The sequence below is a fragment of the Choloepus didactylus genome, chromosome 24, assembly GCF_015220235.1.
Source record: "Choloepus didactylus isolate mChoDid1 chromosome 24, mChoDid1.pri, whole genome shotgun sequence".
Taxonomy (NCBI): domain Eukaryota; kingdom Metazoa; phylum Chordata; class Mammalia; order Pilosa; family Megalonychidae; genus Choloepus; species Choloepus didactylus.
In genome coordinates this window covers 8,419,845-8,437,259 of record NC_051330.1, presented here as the reverse complement: position 1 = coordinate 8,437,259, position 17,415 = coordinate 8,419,845, and the positions used below count along the sequence as shown (strand labels likewise).

The 17,415-nt window shown below is 58.9% G+C and overlaps 1 protein-coding gene across 9 annotated transcripts in view; it reads right to left on the bottom strand.

Moving 5' to 3' along the window:
* Positions 1–688: 688 nt before the first annotated feature.
* The window catches only part of FRMD1 (FERM domain containing 1), a 55,683-nt gene continuing 38,956 nt past the window's right edge, over positions 689–17,415 (bottom strand). For 7 of the 9 annotated variants that reach the window (XM_037817729.1, XM_037817731.1, XM_037817730.1 and 4 more), the window contains 10 exons: positions 17,167–17,246; positions 16,542–16,618; positions 14,878–15,064; positions 12,530–12,685; positions 10,350–10,415; positions 10,169–10,237; positions 8,621–8,796; positions 7,560–7,891; positions 4,423–4,502; positions 689–1,853 (listed from right to left, as the gene is read on the bottom strand). In XM_037817729.1, the coding sequence (XP_037673657.1) occupies positions 1,566–1,853; positions 4,423–4,502; positions 7,560–7,891; positions 8,621–8,796; positions 10,169–10,237; positions 10,350–10,415; positions 12,530–12,685; positions 14,878–15,064; positions 16,542–16,618; positions 17,167–17,246 (1,511 nt within the window). In that variant the 3' untranslated portion in view covers positions 689–1,565. Of the gene's footprint in view, positions 1,854–4,365; positions 4,503–7,559; positions 7,892–8,620; positions 8,797–10,168; positions 10,238–10,349; positions 10,416–12,529; positions 12,686–14,877; positions 15,065–16,541; positions 16,619–17,166; positions 17,247–17,415 lie in introns of those variants that run through there. The other 2 variants (XR_005214114.1, XM_037817732.1) reach the window with 2 other exon arrangements.

Here is a 17,415-nt window from a genome sequence, read left to right as displayed (position 1 = left end):
TGGAGCCCCAGGAGTTGGGGAGGGGAAGGCTGTACCTGGCCCACGCAGGGCAGCTGCTTCTTTGAAGCTGCCCTGACTTTGGAGGGAAAATACTGCCAGGCACTGGAGCAAACGTCCCCAGGCCCCACGGGCCGGCAGCTGTCCTGTCAGGTGGGCCGCCACCTGCTCTGACCTCCCTCTCAGCCTCGGGCCTGGGGTCACCCGGTGCCCAGGCCGCCAGCTTCTCAGTGCAACAACGTGGAGATGTGCCTGCCCGTGAAACCACTATCGGTGTCAGCTACAAAAATTCCACCCCGGCGGGGCAGGTGTCTTGCAACCACCAGCTACGGATGAGGTGATGAATGAGCCAGAGCCTCTCTTGCTTCAGAAATGGGGGGAGAGAAGACGAGGGCTGATGGAGGACAGGGCTCCCAGTGGGGCTGGAGATGGAAACCAGCTCACATCTTCGCCCTCCCCAGCCTCCCACCCACCCTCCCGGCACCACCTGGAGACCCAGCGGCCCTGACCCCTGAGAGGGGTGACGGGCACCAGCTCCGGCTGGGCGCTCCTTCCCCAGCCCCCTGGCAGGGCCCATGCCCATGGTGACGACAGGTCACAGCTGGCTCCCCTCTCGTGCCCTGATGCCCTTCGGGCTGCATAGCTGGGGGAGGAGGTAGGAAAAGGGAGAGGATATAGCTCCTCTTTCCAGAAACTTGATTTGTGATTTTTTTTTTTTTTTTTTTTAAAAAGAAACCTTGAATCCCCACCCAAGTTCTCCATCCTTTGTCTCGGGGGCTTTCTTTTGGCCACAGGCAAGATGTGCTCATCACCTCACTAGCTGGCAGACGCTGCCTTCTCGGACAGCAGCCAACTTCCGTGGCGAGACTCGAAAAGTGGGAGACCGGATTTCACCAAGCTGGGGCGGTGGCTTCAGGGCCCACATCCCCCTGGGGTGTCAGACCCCCGGATGACGGACAGGGTGGGATCCCTGACGGGGCCTGGGGATGTCACAGGAAGCATGCTCAGAAGCTTCTGGGGACGCGGGACCATTCTGAACGGTGGTTTGTGAGCAGCTGGGGTTGCAAAGAAGGTGGGCTGGAAGCCAGGGCCGGGGCAGTGACACAGACAGGCGAGCTGGACGCCGGGGACTCGCAGAGGCCTGTGCACCATCTCGCCCTCAGGGAGACCATCTCCCAAGGGGTCGGCGGCCGAGAGAATCCAGGGCTCTCTCTCCAATGTCTGGGCCCAAGGAAGACATTCCCGTCCAAACGAGAATGAATGAAGTGTAGCTGACAGCTCCTGATTTTCCCGGGAGACTGGACGGGGAAAGCCTTGCTCCGTGCCTTCTGGCCAGTCCTCCCAGAAAGGTCTAGGTGGACACATGAAGGTGGGACGCACTCAACCCTCCGGGGCCAGAGAGGCCCAAGAAGCCAAGCTGCCCTGCCGAGAGAGAGTGGGGGGCACCGAGGCCTCGTGGGCAGCAGGCGGGAAGCTGGGAGTGTCGTGGACAGCAGGGCAAATGCCACCTGGGAGCCGTGAGACCCTGGCACGGGCCTCCGCCTTCCACTGGGCCCGAGGTGCCCAGTCTACACCACAAATTCCTCCGGGAGCCCGTCTCCCCCCAGGAGGTCTAGGGACACACAGTTCATGGACCTCTTGCCGGAGAAGGCAGACTTGGTCTTGCCGTCGGCCGTGGAGAGATCGCAGCCGCAGGCCACCCGGCCATCCTCCAGGGAGCAGCCGAAAGTGTAGCTGTGGGCGGCGGGTGAGGACAGCGTGGCAGCCGGTGGGAGCTTTCTGTGCCGCGGCAGCCGCACGTCGTCCACACTCTGGCTGTGCCGGGCCGCATCCTCCCTGGCTCTGACCTCACTCAGCTTACAGGACCGGTCGGGAAAGCACAGGGTGAAGAGAGCCCGTGAGGATGGTTTTACCCAAGCCGCCTCTGCCTCCTGCCCACGCCCGGAGCGCCCACTTAACTCAGTTCAGGTGTCACTGAGCTGCCTGGTGGCTGCCTTCCTGCTGAGTGTAGACACCACCCTAACCCTTGGCAGGTGAGCCCCTGACAGGCTTCCCCTGCTCCACCCGGGCCCAACCCCAGGGCCTTTGCACGGCTGTTGTCCCCTGGGCTGGGAACGCCGGCCCTCAGATATCTGCAAGGCCCCCGCCCTCGACTCCTTGGGGCTGCAGCTTGAAAGCTGCCTTAGCCTGGAAGTTCTTCCTGTCCTTCTGGTGAAACCGTGCTGCGCTCAGCCCCACCCGGCCCCCTACTTTATGTCTCTTACCAACACTCTCCCACCTGACACGCTACTTGTTATCCGCCACCCCACGCTGGTGGGCGAGCTCCCCGGGAGCGGGGCCTCCATGAGTTTGGCTCATCGTTCTCTCGCCCACATCCGGGGCAGCACCCAGCACCTGACACGTGCACCGTAAATACCGGTGTGTGTGCCAGGGCCTCGCCCGTCCCCTCCTGACCGTTCACGGAGTGGCTCCGGGGAGCAGCTGAAGCGCCCGTGGCACCCACCAAGTGCTGCTAAGTAAACCAGCCGCCTGGCTGCTCCGGGGCTTCTCTGGGCCGTGTGCCCACCCCTATTCCGAGTGGCTCTCAGAGTCCTCCAGGAACAGGAGGTGGGCTCGGTATGTGTGGGAGATGGTGGTGCCCCCACTGGGTTTCCCGAAATGCATCCAGTTACCAGGTGACCCCACTTACAGGAGCACTTTGCAGCCGCCACAAACCCTTTGCCCTCAGCTGTCAATCTGGTGCTAGACGCCGAGAGAGGGACAGAGCGAGGGAAAGGGGGGACGGCAGGGGAGGGACGGGGTCCCCTGGGGGAAGGAGGGAGGCCGTCAGAGGGACAAACCGCCAAAAGGAAGGTCGGCCGCAGTTAGTGGGGAGACGGCGGCTTCGGTGCCCCTGGGGGTTCTGAGCCCAGAGACCCTGTCCCGGAAAGGGGACCCGGCACTCCCAGGGGCCTGCTCCCCCGCGGGGCCCTCCCTGCGGCACCACCTGACACGACACGGCCCACAGGTTCCGGGGCCCCTGATGGCTGGCAAGGGCTGGGGAGGGGTGCGGCAGGGGCTCGGGAGCCCCCCGGCTGGTTCCCGGTCTGGACAGGGCTTGGCTGGGACAGGTGTCCTCGCAGGTAGAATAAGGCGGCTGCCCCTGGCTCCTGAGGCATTTCCAGGGCTGTTCTACGGAGCCACAGTCGGAGTTGAGTCTCAACACAGATCCAATAACAATAATCAAAGTCCAGTGATGACGGCGACGATGGTGAGGAAGAAGAGGAGGAGGAGGAGGAAGAGGAAGAGGAGGAAGAAGAGGAGGAAGAAGAGGAGGAGGAAGAGGAAGAGGAGGAGGAAGAGGAAGAGGAGGAAGAGGAGGAGGAGGAAGAGGAAGAGGAGGAGGAGGAAGAGGAAGAGGAGGAGGAGGAAGAGGAGGAGGAGGAAGAGGAAGAGGAGGAGGAGGAAGAAGAGGAGGAAGAGGAGGAAGGGGAAGAAGAGAGAGAGGAAGAAGAAGAGGAAGAAGAGGAAGAGGAAGAAGAGGAGGAAGAAAAGGAAGAGGAAGAAAAGGAAGAGGAAGAGAAGGAAGAAGAGGAAGAGGAAGAAGAGGAAGAGGAGGAGGAAGATGAGGAGGAAGAGGAAGAAGAGGAAGAGGAAGAGGAAGAGGAAGACGAGGAAGAGGAAGAGGAAGAGGAAGACGAGGAAGAGGAGGAAGAAGAGGAAGAAGAGGAAGAGGAAGAAGGAAAAAAACCACCTTGCTTTGTTTCAAGGACTGTCTCTGGGCCCGGAGCCCCCGTGGTGCCGGAAGGCGCGTCTCCCACACTAACGGGGGCTGACCCCCATCCTGCGGTCTGTCCGCTCTCCACACCCCGTGGACCCCAGGCCTTTGTGTCCCCCCCTCTTTGCTCTAGCTCTATCCCTCTCTTTTGGAGTCTACTATCAGATTTATGGGTCACAGCACACCCCGATATTCTTTCTTTTTCAGGGGTTTCCTTGGCAGGGATAACTCGGGAGGGAACGACCACCCCGGGCCTGGGTCCCCACGTCAACACCCAGCCGTGCCCGGGAGACCCAGGCCCATCCCACTGGCCCCACTCGCCGTCCTGGAATCACCAGCTCTGGGCCTCAGCTGCAGCCCCTTGGGGAAGCCCCGACAGGGTTTGGGGAGACCCTGAGGTGGCCCCGGCACAGCCCACCTGGACCCTAAAACTGCTCGCTGCTCACCCCGAGAACGGAGGAGGCCGCTGAGGGGAAAGGAAGGGGGCACTGCCACGGGCCTGACGCCAAGGGCACCACCAACACCCCACTGCCTCCTCCCTTCCCAGCCACACGCTCCCGGCCTGCCCTGAGCTTCTAGAACCTTCTGGAGGACCCAGGGCGGGGGTGGTGGTGGCTGGGAGTCCGCGCGGGCTCAGGAAGGCTCGATGGCCGCCGGGAGGGGCCTACCTGGTGCAGGGCCTCGTCGCTCCGGCCCCGCGTCTTGACCAGCGCGATGTGCACCACGGCCAGGGGCTGCCGGGGGGAGGCTGCGGAGGAGGAGAGCGGGTGCCGTCGGGGAAGGGACGGAGCGGCCACCCCAGCCCCCATCCTGGGTGCCCCCTGGGCCTGGGTGCGAGAAGACCCAGGCCTGGGAGACTGGGGACGCGCCCCTGGGGAGACGAGGGGGCTCTCGGGTCGTGTCCAGACGCCTCCACTCCATCCGCAGCCTGGGCCACTCCAGCCTTCCAACCCCGCAGTGCTCCGAGGGACGGGCACGTGGGGAGGATCTAATCTGCGTGACGCCCCATCTAACCCATGATGGCCGAGCGCCGTAAGCCTGCCCGTCCTCTGGGCCTCCGGGAAACGTGCCCCCTCCCAGGCTGCCCTGGAAAGCACGGCCCTTCCCCAGCTGTGGGAAGCAGGTGGCAGCCTGCAGGGGCTCCCCCTTCCCAGCGGACTGCAAGTGGGGGTGCTGGCGAGGGCCACCGGCCTGGCGGGACATGGGGCACGGCCCTGACGTGCTGGGCCCAGCTCTGGCCGTCCCAGGAGCTTTCTGCACCGCGACTGCCTTCCTTGTTGGCACCGTCGCCCTGTGGCCATGCTGGAGCCCCCCGGCCTGCCCACCGAGGCTGTCCCCAGGCCCCCCAGGGGGAGAAAAGGTGGGCAGGGCGGCCGGGGTGGCATGGCCGCTGTCTGGCACCTTCTGGACACCTGGTCACCGCGGCTCTGTGGGGGTGGAGGGCAGGGGCTTCCCTCCTGTTCACCGCTCCATCAGGGACCGCCTGGAATAGGCGAGCAAAAGGATTGGGGGACAAGAGTTGGTCCTGCTTTCACCTATTTTAAGGCTAGCGGCACCTTTAGTGCTAAAATCGCCTCTTGGAAGGTAACAGCCGCCATTTACCCAGCCCTTTTCGCGTGCCACGCACTGTGCTGAAAGCAGCAAGTCATAGCTGCATCTCGAAGGGACGCCACTGACAGGAGCGGAGACGGGGAGAGGCAGGGCGAGGCCACCTGTCCAAGGCGGCACAGGGCTGTGGCTTGAACGTGCCCACCTGAGCCCTGCGCACAGGTTGCCAAGGCCCCGCCGGCCCCACAGCCCGTCGTCCCCGGGCAGGGGCCCTCCTGCCTCATCACCATCCCTGGCAGGCACGAGCCCCTCAGTCTCCCAACTGTGCAAGGCATGACTGAGCAGCCGCTCTGCTCCCCCAGACCTGAGAGGCCCTCAGGGAGCTCCCCGCACACCCCCATCCTGCTGGGGCCCCTCTCCGCTGGCCCCCAGCCCATGAGGGGCCCCTCAGCCAAGGACCGGATGTGGGATGGAGGTGAAGTGCTTCTGGAAGGGAAGGGAGTGCTACTTCCAGTTGCTCTGGAGAACAGACGTGAACTGGGGCCCCCGGGGGTGGTCAGTCTCGTGGGAAGAGCCCCCTCGGGTTCTCCAGATCCTCTGGGTGGGCTTTGGGCGTGGGTCGGGGGAGGCAGAACCACCGACAGCTACTCTCTTCGGTTGTCTATGAGCAGGTGTTGTCCTGGGGTGAGGACTCGGGGTTCTATCATGGGTATCTCCAAAAGAGTCGGTTGACCCAACAAACCAAGCCCCAAGGGCCACTCGTCGGGGACCCCAGACCCTCTCCAGGGCCGCAGTGTGGAAGGAATCTCAGGACACTTCAGGGGAAAGCCCACCCACCATGAGGGCCCCAGGATGCACAAGGAGGGGACCGCCATCGGCCCAGGGTCCTCACGGAGCAGACCGAGCCCAGGGCGAGCCGGCTCGGTGATCACCCCAGCTTTCTAACTGGTGGCTGGCCCCAGCCCTCTCAAAAGGCTCGCGAGCCTCTCCGGACCCCACAGTGGCCCCCAGAGCTCCTGATGGGTTTGCCCTGTCACACCCAGGCCCAAGAGCAGAACCAGTCAGATGGAAGCATCTGGAAAGACGCTGGGCTGACTTGGGGAGCCCTCACGGCCATCTGCTCCAACCACCACTTCCATCCATGCCGCTGAAGCCAGCGCTCCCCTGCAGGAAGGGGGTCCCCGAGCGAGACCACACAGGGACAGGAGCTGAGGCCAGCGCTGGCTGCGGCTTCTGGCCGGGGCTCCATGGAGAGAGTCCTGGTGAGCCACCTCTGCCGTGGGGGGCGAGAGGGAGGGACGGAGGGGCAGAGAACATGGCCCTGCCCTCCTTCAGTGCAGCCTGTGTCCTGTGGCCTCGGACGCCACCAGGGCCCCGTCTGCCCCATGAGGTGCCCACACATGGGGATACATGGACATAGAGACAACCTCACTCGCGGCCCGGCAAACCCGGGCCTGGCACCAGGCGTATCCAACCAGCCCCAGTGGCAGGAGCTGTTCTTATCTTGGCACATGAAAGAGTGTTCACCCAGAGTCCCCAGGGAACGGCAGTTTTGGCTAACGGAATGCGCTGAAGTCCAAGCCCACCCGACTCACGCTGCGTATCCTAATTCGCCGCGGATCTGTAGGGGAGACGGCCGACCAACCCGTTCCTGGTGGACCTGACACTCGGGGTGTGTCCCCACCCCACGATCGCCCCTGTCCACCATCAAGGATGGAGCAGCTCCTGGGGTGACAGCAGGGCCTACGTGAGCCTTTCTCGGGGTGGGGGTGGGGGATGCATTCAGGGCCCCTGAACCCCAGGAGCAGAAGGAGGTGCAGCGCTCAAGAGGAGGAGCTGCAGACGGAGCCCAGGACAAGCTGGAAAGTGCTTCTTTGGAGACACACGCGTGCCATAAGCTGGCTCCTGGTCACCTGGCTTTTCCTAAGCCTCAGTGTAAGAAGGAAAAATACCTAACGGATCAGCTCTCTGGTGCCTTGGATTATAAACCAGGGAAGCTGATGAGGCTGGGCACGCCGAGATCCTAAGGCGCCTCCGGCGACGGCTGCAGGGGAGGCTTCAAGAGAACCCACACAGAGGGGGGCCTGTGGACCCCCGTCTCTCTGACTCCAGGGAGAAGGGCGTTCCCTGGCACGCCCTACTGGGAATCCCGGCTCCACGGACCCTGCCGCTGCCTCCCAGCCACCCACACTGAGAAGGAAGACGTGGGCCCCCGTGGAGCTCACACTCAGCCCGCATTGGCACTCGGCACACTCACCGTCACCCCGGCCCGGGGCGGCCCCCTCGGTGCTGCCGGAGCTGCCGAGGCTGCCAGTGGAGCTGTCCGACTGCCCCTGGCCGGTGGCCACCTCCATCCCGAAGGGCTCGTCCACGGACATCTCCACGCACACGGGGTGCCGCGCGTCGGCCTCGATGCCCGAGGTGTGGGAGCTGCCGTGGGCTCCCGGCGGAAGCGCTGGGAGGTCCGGCTGGGGTCGGCTTCCGGCCGCTGCCCGGGCTTGCTGCCACTGCCGTGGGACTGCTTGTCGGCCGGGTCCAGGTCCACATCCAGCGCGTCGCTGACGTAGGACTCGCGGTAGCGCTTCTTCTCTTTGTGGGAGAAGAGGGAGGGAGGGAAGAAGTAAGAACGGGTGTGGGGAGGTGGACGGAGAACCCCCTGGTTTCCTGCCCCCCACCCTGGGCGGCACAGAATGTTCCGGAAGAGGATGCAGGAGAACCAGGCAGCCCGGCGAGGCCTCCACTGTCCATACTTTCCACCACTGAAACAGGCCACTGTTTCAATGGAACCTTCCACCAGTAGCCAGTAAACCCCTGACCTGTTGAAGAAACACATGCCCTCGGTAAAGATGAACTTCTAGGGCTCTCGTCATCCCCAATTTCCAGGTGAAGGGAGAGAGGGACGTGGGCTCCACAGCCACGCCCTGGTCCTATCTGCCCGGGTGCCCTGGCCTAGAGCAAAGGCTGGGCGGGGGGCTTCTGAGCTGCCCCCATGGGAGAAATCACCCACAGAGGGAGCACATGCTTGGAGAGTCAAAGAAGGCGCAATATTATAGAGCTTGATCTGCCATGCCCCCTTCTCCCTTGGCCACTGGGGGGCCCCCATGTTTAAACACCTGCTCCAACAGAGCTGGAGAAAGGGGGAGACTGCCACGCCTTTGGCATGGACACCTCAAAACCCAAAATGGGGGAGAAGAAAAGGTGTTAACTGGCTGGAGAGCCCCGGGCAGCCCTGCAGACTGGGAGCCAGCCGATATCCCCTCCCACACTGCACCATCTGGGCGGGGGGTGTTGCCCCCCGTACCCCACCTTCCCACCCACCTTCCGCCTCCTCCAGCTGCTGGAGGCTGCCGGAGCAGGGGCTGGACGCTGAGGTAGAGCCGGTGGCTGCTGCTCAGCAGCCGCAGCAGGTGCTGGGAGCGGAACGGGCAGCCGGTGTAGTAAACCAGCTTCCGGGCAGATGGTAAGCCACTGGGCTGGATCTCAAACTTCTTCCCCTGGACCAAAAGAAGAAAAAACAAAAACAAAAACAAAAACATAACTTCCTGTGCCGGTCTGGATATATTATGTTCCCCAAAACGCCATGTTCTTTAATGCAATCTCCTGGGGACAGATGTATTAGTGTTGATTAGGTTGGAACCTACTGATTCAGTGTTTCCATGGAGATGTGACTCAATCAACTGTGGGTGAGGCCTTTGATTGGATAATTTCCATGGAGGTGTTATGTCACCCATTCAGGGTGGGTCTTAATTGAATCACTGGAGCCATATAAAAGAGCTCACAGACAGAAGGAAGTGCTACAGACAAGAGAGAGATTTTGAAGACGGCCATTGAAAACTGATGCAGACATTTTGGAGAACGCCATTTTGAAACGTAACCTGGGAGCAAGCAGGTGCCAGCCACATGCCTTCCCAGCTAACAGAGGTTTTCCGGACACCATTGGCCATCCTCCAGTGAAGGTACCTGATTGTTGATGCATTACCTTGGACACTTTATGGCCTTAAGACTGTAACTTTGCAACCAAATAAACCCCCTTTATAAAAGCCAATCCACTTCTGGTGCTTTGCAAAACAGCAGCATTAGCAAACTGGAACATTTCTTCCCACTTTAACAATTGCAACTCTATTTAAGAAACATGAAAGGAGTATTTTCGAAACCAGCTACAACCACCGCTGGAAAGCAGCCATTATTTTCGTTTGGCAAATTTAATTCCCCCATGCCCCAAAATTTTACAGTTACTATTATCAGGGCACATGCTACCTTGGACTTGGTTGTGTATTTAACTACGAGTAAAAAGATGTTAAAAGGTAGGCCCTTCATGTCTGAGAAGCAGCAGCCCTTCTGGGCTGGGAACGTCTCCTGGGCCTGAGCCTATAGTTCCTTCATGGGGGTGCTGCAAATCTGGGATGGGAGAGTGAAGTTTCTGGTTTCACTCTTCAAGAGAAACAGCCCACAGTGAGGCCCGCCTGCTCACCACCCTCGCTGTCTGCTGCACTCCCTTCAGGAGCACAAGCTAAAATCTGGGGTGCCGACAGCCAGGCAGCTGCTCGGGGACTTTTCCATGGCCCCCACACAGGAGACAGGTCATCTGCTAATTAAAGCAGCTGCCGGAATCCCAAGCCTGGCAACTCGATGGACTAACAGTGTAGACAGACTGCAATGTGCCAGCACAGGGCTCCCGGAGCCAGTCCCCAACCAGGGGACATCCCCCACAGCGTCCTGTATTTTGTAGCATTTACAAGACCTGGAGGGCAGGGACAGCCTGAGTGCACCTCGTGGGACGGTGTCACGCACTAGATCGATGTGCCGTGCCACCCGGGCTCCGTGGGCTCTGTGTGGCACTGAGCCTCTCACCCACCCAGCACTCACCAGAAACGCCAGCTTCCCCACGTGGGACCAGGGGAAGTCGTAGAGCAGCCGCCGAGTGTGGTTCACCTCCTGGAAAGCAACACACAGAGATGGGGCGACTGTCCCCGGAGGACAAGTGTGGGCCATGCCCAGCCCAGGATCCTGGGGTAGGGGGCTGGGCTGGGCATCTCCATCCCATCACCTGGTAGATGTGGATTCCTTTAAGGGTTAGCCCCAGGACAACCGAGGGTCGCTCTTCCTTCTTATCCTAAAAGACAGAGAGTCAGAGACGTCAAGAATTGCACGCCTGCGTGTGGGGTGAGGCTTCTTGTCAAAGGGCCGAGTGTGCGATGGGTTGAGCTTGAGGGTCTTCAAAGCCACCATCCCTCCCCCACCTTCCCGTCTTTCAGCACCCTCCTCCCTGCCATGTTTACCTTCCCAAACCCTAAACCAATTTGTCAACCAGATTTCGGCTCCTTGAACGTCAGTCTCCAATGTCCCTGTCGGGAGGGCCTCCCCCAAAAGGACAGAAGCCAGATTGGGTGTGGACAGATGGTCAGAAAAGCAGGAGGGGCCAAGCCCTTCGCACACGTTGATTCATGCCCAAAATCAGACATGAAGCACCTTGTCTCGTAGAAAAGACTGAATGGGTTCTGGGGTCCCAGGTCAGTCATGAAGATTTAACTTGTAACCCACTGAAGGACCATGGCCAGCCTATTTCCATGAGAAAACCCAACTCTGCACAGTCCCAGGCACCAAGAAAACACTAGTGAATAAGACAAAACTCCGACCCCTGGGAGATTCCACTCCAGCAGGAGAGGGGTTGGTTGTTGCTAAGGCGGCTGGATGAGTGGCGAGAGACCAGAAACCATCCGAGGCCACTCGGGCAGCCACAGAGGACATCGAAGAGTCAACCCAATCCACGTGGACTCCACCCAACCCACAGGGAGCTCGGGCAACAGATCGCATTTGGGAAGGGGGAATCACCCAGATCAGGGCCCGCTGGCAGGTGCCAAAAAGGACCAAATCCACTCAGCTGGGGGAACAGCACCCTCTGCTCACACCTGCTCAGCCTCTGAGAGGCAGAAACCACCCACAACCCACCTGAGCCCCTCTACAAGAGACCCCAAGAAAGAAGCACGCACCTGCTCTGCCACATCACCACCCGGAAAGTTCTAACATCAGTTCTAACCTCCTCGGCGGCCCCCCGCAGTCCGATCCTGCCTTGCTACCATTTAAAGGACAAAAATGACCCTGCTGCTCAGCGAGTGGGGCCCTCTTTTGTACATTATTGGGGAAACTGAGGCTACGAATGCACAGGACTCAGCCTGGCAATGAGGAGAACTGGGCTCTCCTTCCTGGGGAGCCTGCACCCTGAGATCTTAGCAAGCCCCTGCAGAAGTCAAATGGGCAGGAGACGTGGGAGGAGAGGAGCTGGGGGGGACAGGCACGAGGCCAGGGAGATGGCAGGGCTGGCCTCGGGCTCAGAGCCGGAACCAAAACCGCCTGCCCCGACTCGCCCTCGGTGCTCAGCGTCACCAGAGACACCGCTGGGGAGTTTGGAGGGATGAAGAGATGCGTCTTTTAGCTGTAGCTCCTGGCTGGCTGTTTCCAAATCCATAATCCTTGTCCCACACAATAAGGAGATGTGGAAAAACCAGCTGGGGCTGTGACCGTCCCAACAGCTCATGGCCCAAGCCAGCTTGGACTCGGGTTCAGGATCCCCGAGGTTCCCCGAGGACTAAGGCCTTTTACCTGCTCCCCCCGAAGGCTCATCTCTCCGTCAACTAGACACCAGCCTCCTGCACCCCCTCAACCCTGACCCTGGTTTTTCGGAAACTTAGAGAAACAGGAAATTCCCCCAGAATCACTGTGAGCTAGAAAGGACACCATTGATCATCTCCTTTACAAGTGGGTCCTTCTGAATTAACGCCACGCTTTACTTGGGACCGTGCTGAAACTAACACTTTAGGTCCTACGATCGTGTGTGGACATCACCAGCTCAACATGGATAATACTCCAGGAGCTGGGGTGTGAGACTCGGACAGATCTGGCTCTGCAACTTGGTTCTGCTGCTTCCTTGCTGTGTGACCTCCATCCACCTGCCTAACCTCTCTGAGCCTTGGTTTCCTCTTTAGAAATGTAGGGGGAAATAACAGCCCTCCCACGGGTTGGACGGGGAGGATGCACACAGAGCGGTCCACAGCCATCGCCTCTGGACGTCCACCCCGGGGTGCCTGACCTGTGCCTGTCCTGCAGGCAGGGAGCCTGGCCTGTCCACAAACACAGCTGCTCCTGGGCCCATGGCCGGGCCTGGATCCCCTCCAACGGCAGCAACCGAGAGTCAGGGCCCCCACCCCCGTGGCCCGCGCTGGGCTTGACCTTCTGCAGCCGGAAGAAGTGGACAGGCACGTCCTCCAGCCGGCAGGCCTCCCTGATGAACCGGAGCACGGCCTCCTTGGGGTTCAGGCCCCGCTGCTCACGGTGCATGGCCGGCGCGTGCCGGAGGATGTAATTGCTGCCCCTCTTGGCGATGATCTGCGGAAGGAGCCAGAAAGTCAGGTCAGCCTCTGCTCTACCTTCCCCAGTCTTCTGCCCACATGGTCACCCCCTTCCTGCACGAGGCTCCCCCAGGGCCTCCTCCTAGGGGGTGCAGATGGTTCCGGGCAGGAGTCTGTCTCTCCGGTGGGGAGGGGGCTGAGGACGGGGCCTGGAAGCCCCCAAGGAGGCCAGCCGCTGGGAACAAACCCCCTGGCATCTCGAGCTGCTGCCCCTCGCCACTTGTCTTCTACGTCTCATGTGCAGCTCCCCTCCCCACCAGGCAGCCAGCACAGAGACCTACGGACAATGAGCCCTTGACCAATGTCTGCAGGTGGGAACTTTATGCCCAGGAAGCCAGGGGCTGCTCAAAAACAGCTCCCTGCAGGGACGGGCTGGAGCCACAGCTTGTGCGCCAGGCTGCAAATCAGAGAGGAAGTGAATCATGGGGAAAAAAAGAGTGCCCAGAGGCAGGACAGACTGCCTGGCATTGACAGAGCTTTAAGAAATGTTGATTTCCAACAAGCCCCGGGTACCTGGGTGGAAAATTACCCAAAGAACCAATGCCAAAGAGATGCAATGGAACAGGGAAAGGGTTTGGAAAAAAGAGGAGGAAAAGGATGGAAGATGTGTGCGCTTCCTTCCTTCTCCCTCTTTCTGCAGCCGCAGACGTCTTCAGCCTGCTGGAAGGCAAAGTGGAGACAGAGGCTCCAGCAGCCACGTCCATGCAACTAGGATTGATACTTTCCAACTCGGTCACTGTGTCCTGGGGGGAGCCCAAGTCTCCACAGCTGGGGCTCCCTGGGCTTTACCCACAGATGAGAAGTGGGGGGCAAGGAAGAGCCCCCCAGGTGAGAAATTTATGACCTTGCCCCAGTAGCAGGGGACCCTGGGATCTCCCCTGGGTCAGTGGCAACGATGACCCTTTGCATTTGCTCCCGTTAGACTGGACACGGAGCTTCGTGTGCACGGAGCAATTGAATCACCCCCACCCTCCAAGGACAATGCCACTCCATATGTTTTTACAGATTGGGAAACTAAGGCATGGAGAGGTCAGATGTTTTGCCAAAAGTTATGCTGCTAGTGCAGTGACAGAACTACAGACCCAGGGCTTTATGGCTTCTTAAAGGATCCTTGGGAGAGCTAGAGAGAACCGTGAGGGTCTGAGCCTGGCTTCCGAGAGGGGATGGGATTTACTGGTCAAGGGCACTGTTAGGTTCAGAAAGACCCAAAAGCCCTTGTCCACCGTCAGCTCTTCCCCAGGCCTCACTGCTAACCCTCTGCACGACAGAAGGGCAGTGTCCTTGTGCCTTTATGGCAGAAAGGAGACTTTATTTATGTGTCCTGCAGTTTCCCTCCCAGCTCCTCAGCCGCCCCACTCTGCTCCCCATGGGATTCCTCTTGGAAACCCCCAACAGTGCCGAGGCAGGGAACTGGACTTCCCAGGTGAGCCAGCAGGTGACCCCCCACCTGGAGGGTGCGGAGCCAAGGGGCCTGTAGCGGTTTGAATGTATTATGTCCCCCAAAATGCCATTATCTTTGATGTAACCTTGTGTGGGAAGACCTATCAGTATTGATTAGATTGTAATTCTTTGAGTGTTTCCATGGAGATGTGCCCCACCCAACAGTGGGTGATGACTCGGATTGGATAATTTCCATGGAGGTGTGGCCCTGCCCATCCAGGGTGGGTCTAAATTAAATCACTGGAGCCATATAAATGAGCTGACAAACAGAAGGAACTCAGTGCAGCTGAGAGTGATGTTTTGAAGAGGAGCTACAGCCAAGAGGGACACTTTGAAGAAATCACAGGAGCTGCAGATGAGAGACATTTTGAAGTTGGCCGTTGAATGCAGACTCTTGGTCCGGAGAAGCTGAGAGAGGACAAATGCCCCAAGAGCAAGTAAGAGTGACATTTTTGAGGAACTGCAGCCTAGAGAGGAACGTCCTGGGAGAAAGCCATTCTGAAACCAGAACTTTGGAGGAGACACCAGCCACGTGCCTTCCCAGCTAACAGAGGTTTTCCGGACACCATTGGCCATTCTCCAGTGAAGGTTCCTGATTGCTGATGTGTTACCTTGGATACTTTATGGCCTTAAGGCTGTCTGTAACCAAATAAACCCCCTTTATAAAAGCCAGTCCATCTCTGGTGTTTTGCATCCCGGCAGCATTAGCAAACCAGAACAGGGCCTTACCCACTGCGGGAAGTAGGTGTAGGGCTCGAAGTACTTCCCCACGTGGGCAGCCTCTCGGTGGTTCCCCAGGTCGGCCTGGAGCCCGTAGGCGGCCAGCAGGAAGTAGCTCTCCTCCTGGTGGACACACTCGGACCTCAGCACCTTCTCCTTGAGATGGTGGTAGTACAGGAGCCGGGCGATCTTGTCACTGGAAGGCGGCAAGAGGGACCCCGCAGCCTGGTGAGACTCAGCAGGAGCACTGCCCTCGGCTCCCGGGACCCCGGGGCCCCTCCTTGCACCCTGGCTGGTCACCCACGGTCTTATCTCACCCTCTGAGTGTCCATTCCTGAGGCCGGGATGGATTTTAACTCCCACAGCACCCAGCATGATACATTTTTCTGGAACGGAGGGGGAATGGACCCCCATGCCACCACACCAGCCGCTGACGCTTTAGGGGTGTCAGCTCTCCACACTTCAGGTGTTGGACACTCCTGTTCTCCAAGCTCAGGCAGAAATCCCAACGCCAAGGCCTTGTTCACCCGTTGGGAGCTGGAAGGTTCTCTGGGATCCACTGAGCAAGGCAGGCTCGGTTTAAATAAGCCAATTTCCTAACAGACGGGCCTCTCCGTTTCTTTTTATTTAATTTTCCAACCTGCCTCAGAAGGAGGGAGACCTGGCCCCGGAGAGCCTTAGACTTGAGGATCTTGACCTAACTCTCCGGGAATCCTTGGCCGGCACAGCCCAGAGGAGTGACCCCCACTCCCCACTCCCACATTCCGGGGCTCCCCTCCATCGCTTCCTCACAAGGCCCCTAGCCCGTGGCCCCACACCCCACCACCTCCGGCTCGGCCTCGGTCCTTCCACCTCTCTACGGGTGACCAGGGGCTGAGCTCAGTTCTTACACCTCTCCCCTCCTCCCCTCATGTTATATACACACACACACACACATATATATATATATATATATATATATATATTTTTTTTTTTTTTCAGTTTTTTTTCCTCTCCTCCTCTCCTTATACCTGACGGTGTTTCCCCTGCTCCAGGTTCAGCTGGGCCTGTGGCCGTCTCCCCCATGGAGAGCTGTGGGGCTCTCATCTACCTGCACCTTCTTGGGGAACTCAAGGGAAGACAGAAGCCCTGCTCACCGTCCCCCAGAGGCTCGGGCCTCGGTGTAAACCCCAGTTCCTTGCCTGGTGCCACAGGAGCTCTTTTGTGAGGCTACACGTGCTCAGGGAGGATCGGGTAAGAAAGCCGCTCCTATTAGTCGGGAATGAAGCCCACTCAGGCCTACAATAAGCCATCCTCTGGCCGAAGAAATGTTTCCTTCCCGGCCCAGGCCCCAGCCACGGGGACAGTTAGCCAAGAAACAAACCCTGCCATGCTCTCTAGAAAGCAGAGCCCCAGAGTAAAATAGAAATCCTCCACATCCCCCCGATACCTACCACAGAGAACAGAAAGCACTTGTGTTTGAAGAAACTCTTTATCTTCATAAAGCAACCTCTACATATTTCAACGAAAGGAATTACGCCCCCTCCCAGCCCCCCAAAAAAGCAAGCAAGCAAGAGAATGTTGTTTTTATAAAATAAACAATTCTAAATGTTTGACAGTCACAGAACTTATGTTTCACCTTGGTAGATCTTCCCTGTTCCAGGCAATGCCCCTTAAAATCAATCCATAATTACCTTATAACCCTTCCGTTTTCCACGTAGTACTGTACCCTGAGGAAGGCAACAAAAGGGGCACTGGATTTCTCGTTTCCCTGTCAGGCAAAAGAGTAAAGAAAAAAGGCCACAGAAATGAACCGGCCGATCGCTGACAACTGTCACCAAGGCACCGTCCACCTCCAATTATTTCATACCCAGCCCTAAACCAAAGCGCAGGTTGTAACAGCTATGGCTGTGATGTTTCATTATTTTTTTCTTTTTCTTTTTAAGGGGAAAGAAAACAAACACAGGGACTGGGACGTGTTATCGATAGCACTCCCGAGCGTCCATGTATGAGGACACGGTTAACCTGCCACTCCGGGCTTCGTCGCCCAGGACACGCGGCATCTGAAACCACGGTGGGGTTCGGTGAGGGTGTCACCGGGCAGGGTGAGCCGTGTTTCTCCGACGGCCAACTCCATGGCACGGGCAGAGCACGGGGGAGCTGTGGCCGCTACAAGGAGCAGCCCGGACTCGAGCACGTCTCGGACAGGCCAGCGGTACCCACTTCAAGGCAGAAAGGAGGGGCCCTGCCAACGGGGCCTGGACCCCAAAACTTCCTATCCAGGCCTCCTAACCTACAACCCCATGACTTTACACTTACCATATAGCCTTCTTTCTTCCAGTCCTTTGAGAAGTATTTGCTGAGCTTCTGATCCAAGTCCATAAACAGATATTCATTGTCTGAAAAGAAAACAAGAGAGGCCACGGTTATGGCCACGTCCTGTGGTTTGTTAAAAGCTGACTTGGGCTTAGCACTAAGGTAGGTACAAAAGAAACCCACGCAAAGTAACGTGGCTTGTGGTTGCTTTCTTGGGGTGACACGCTGAAAAAAAAGCACGTTGAGAGACAA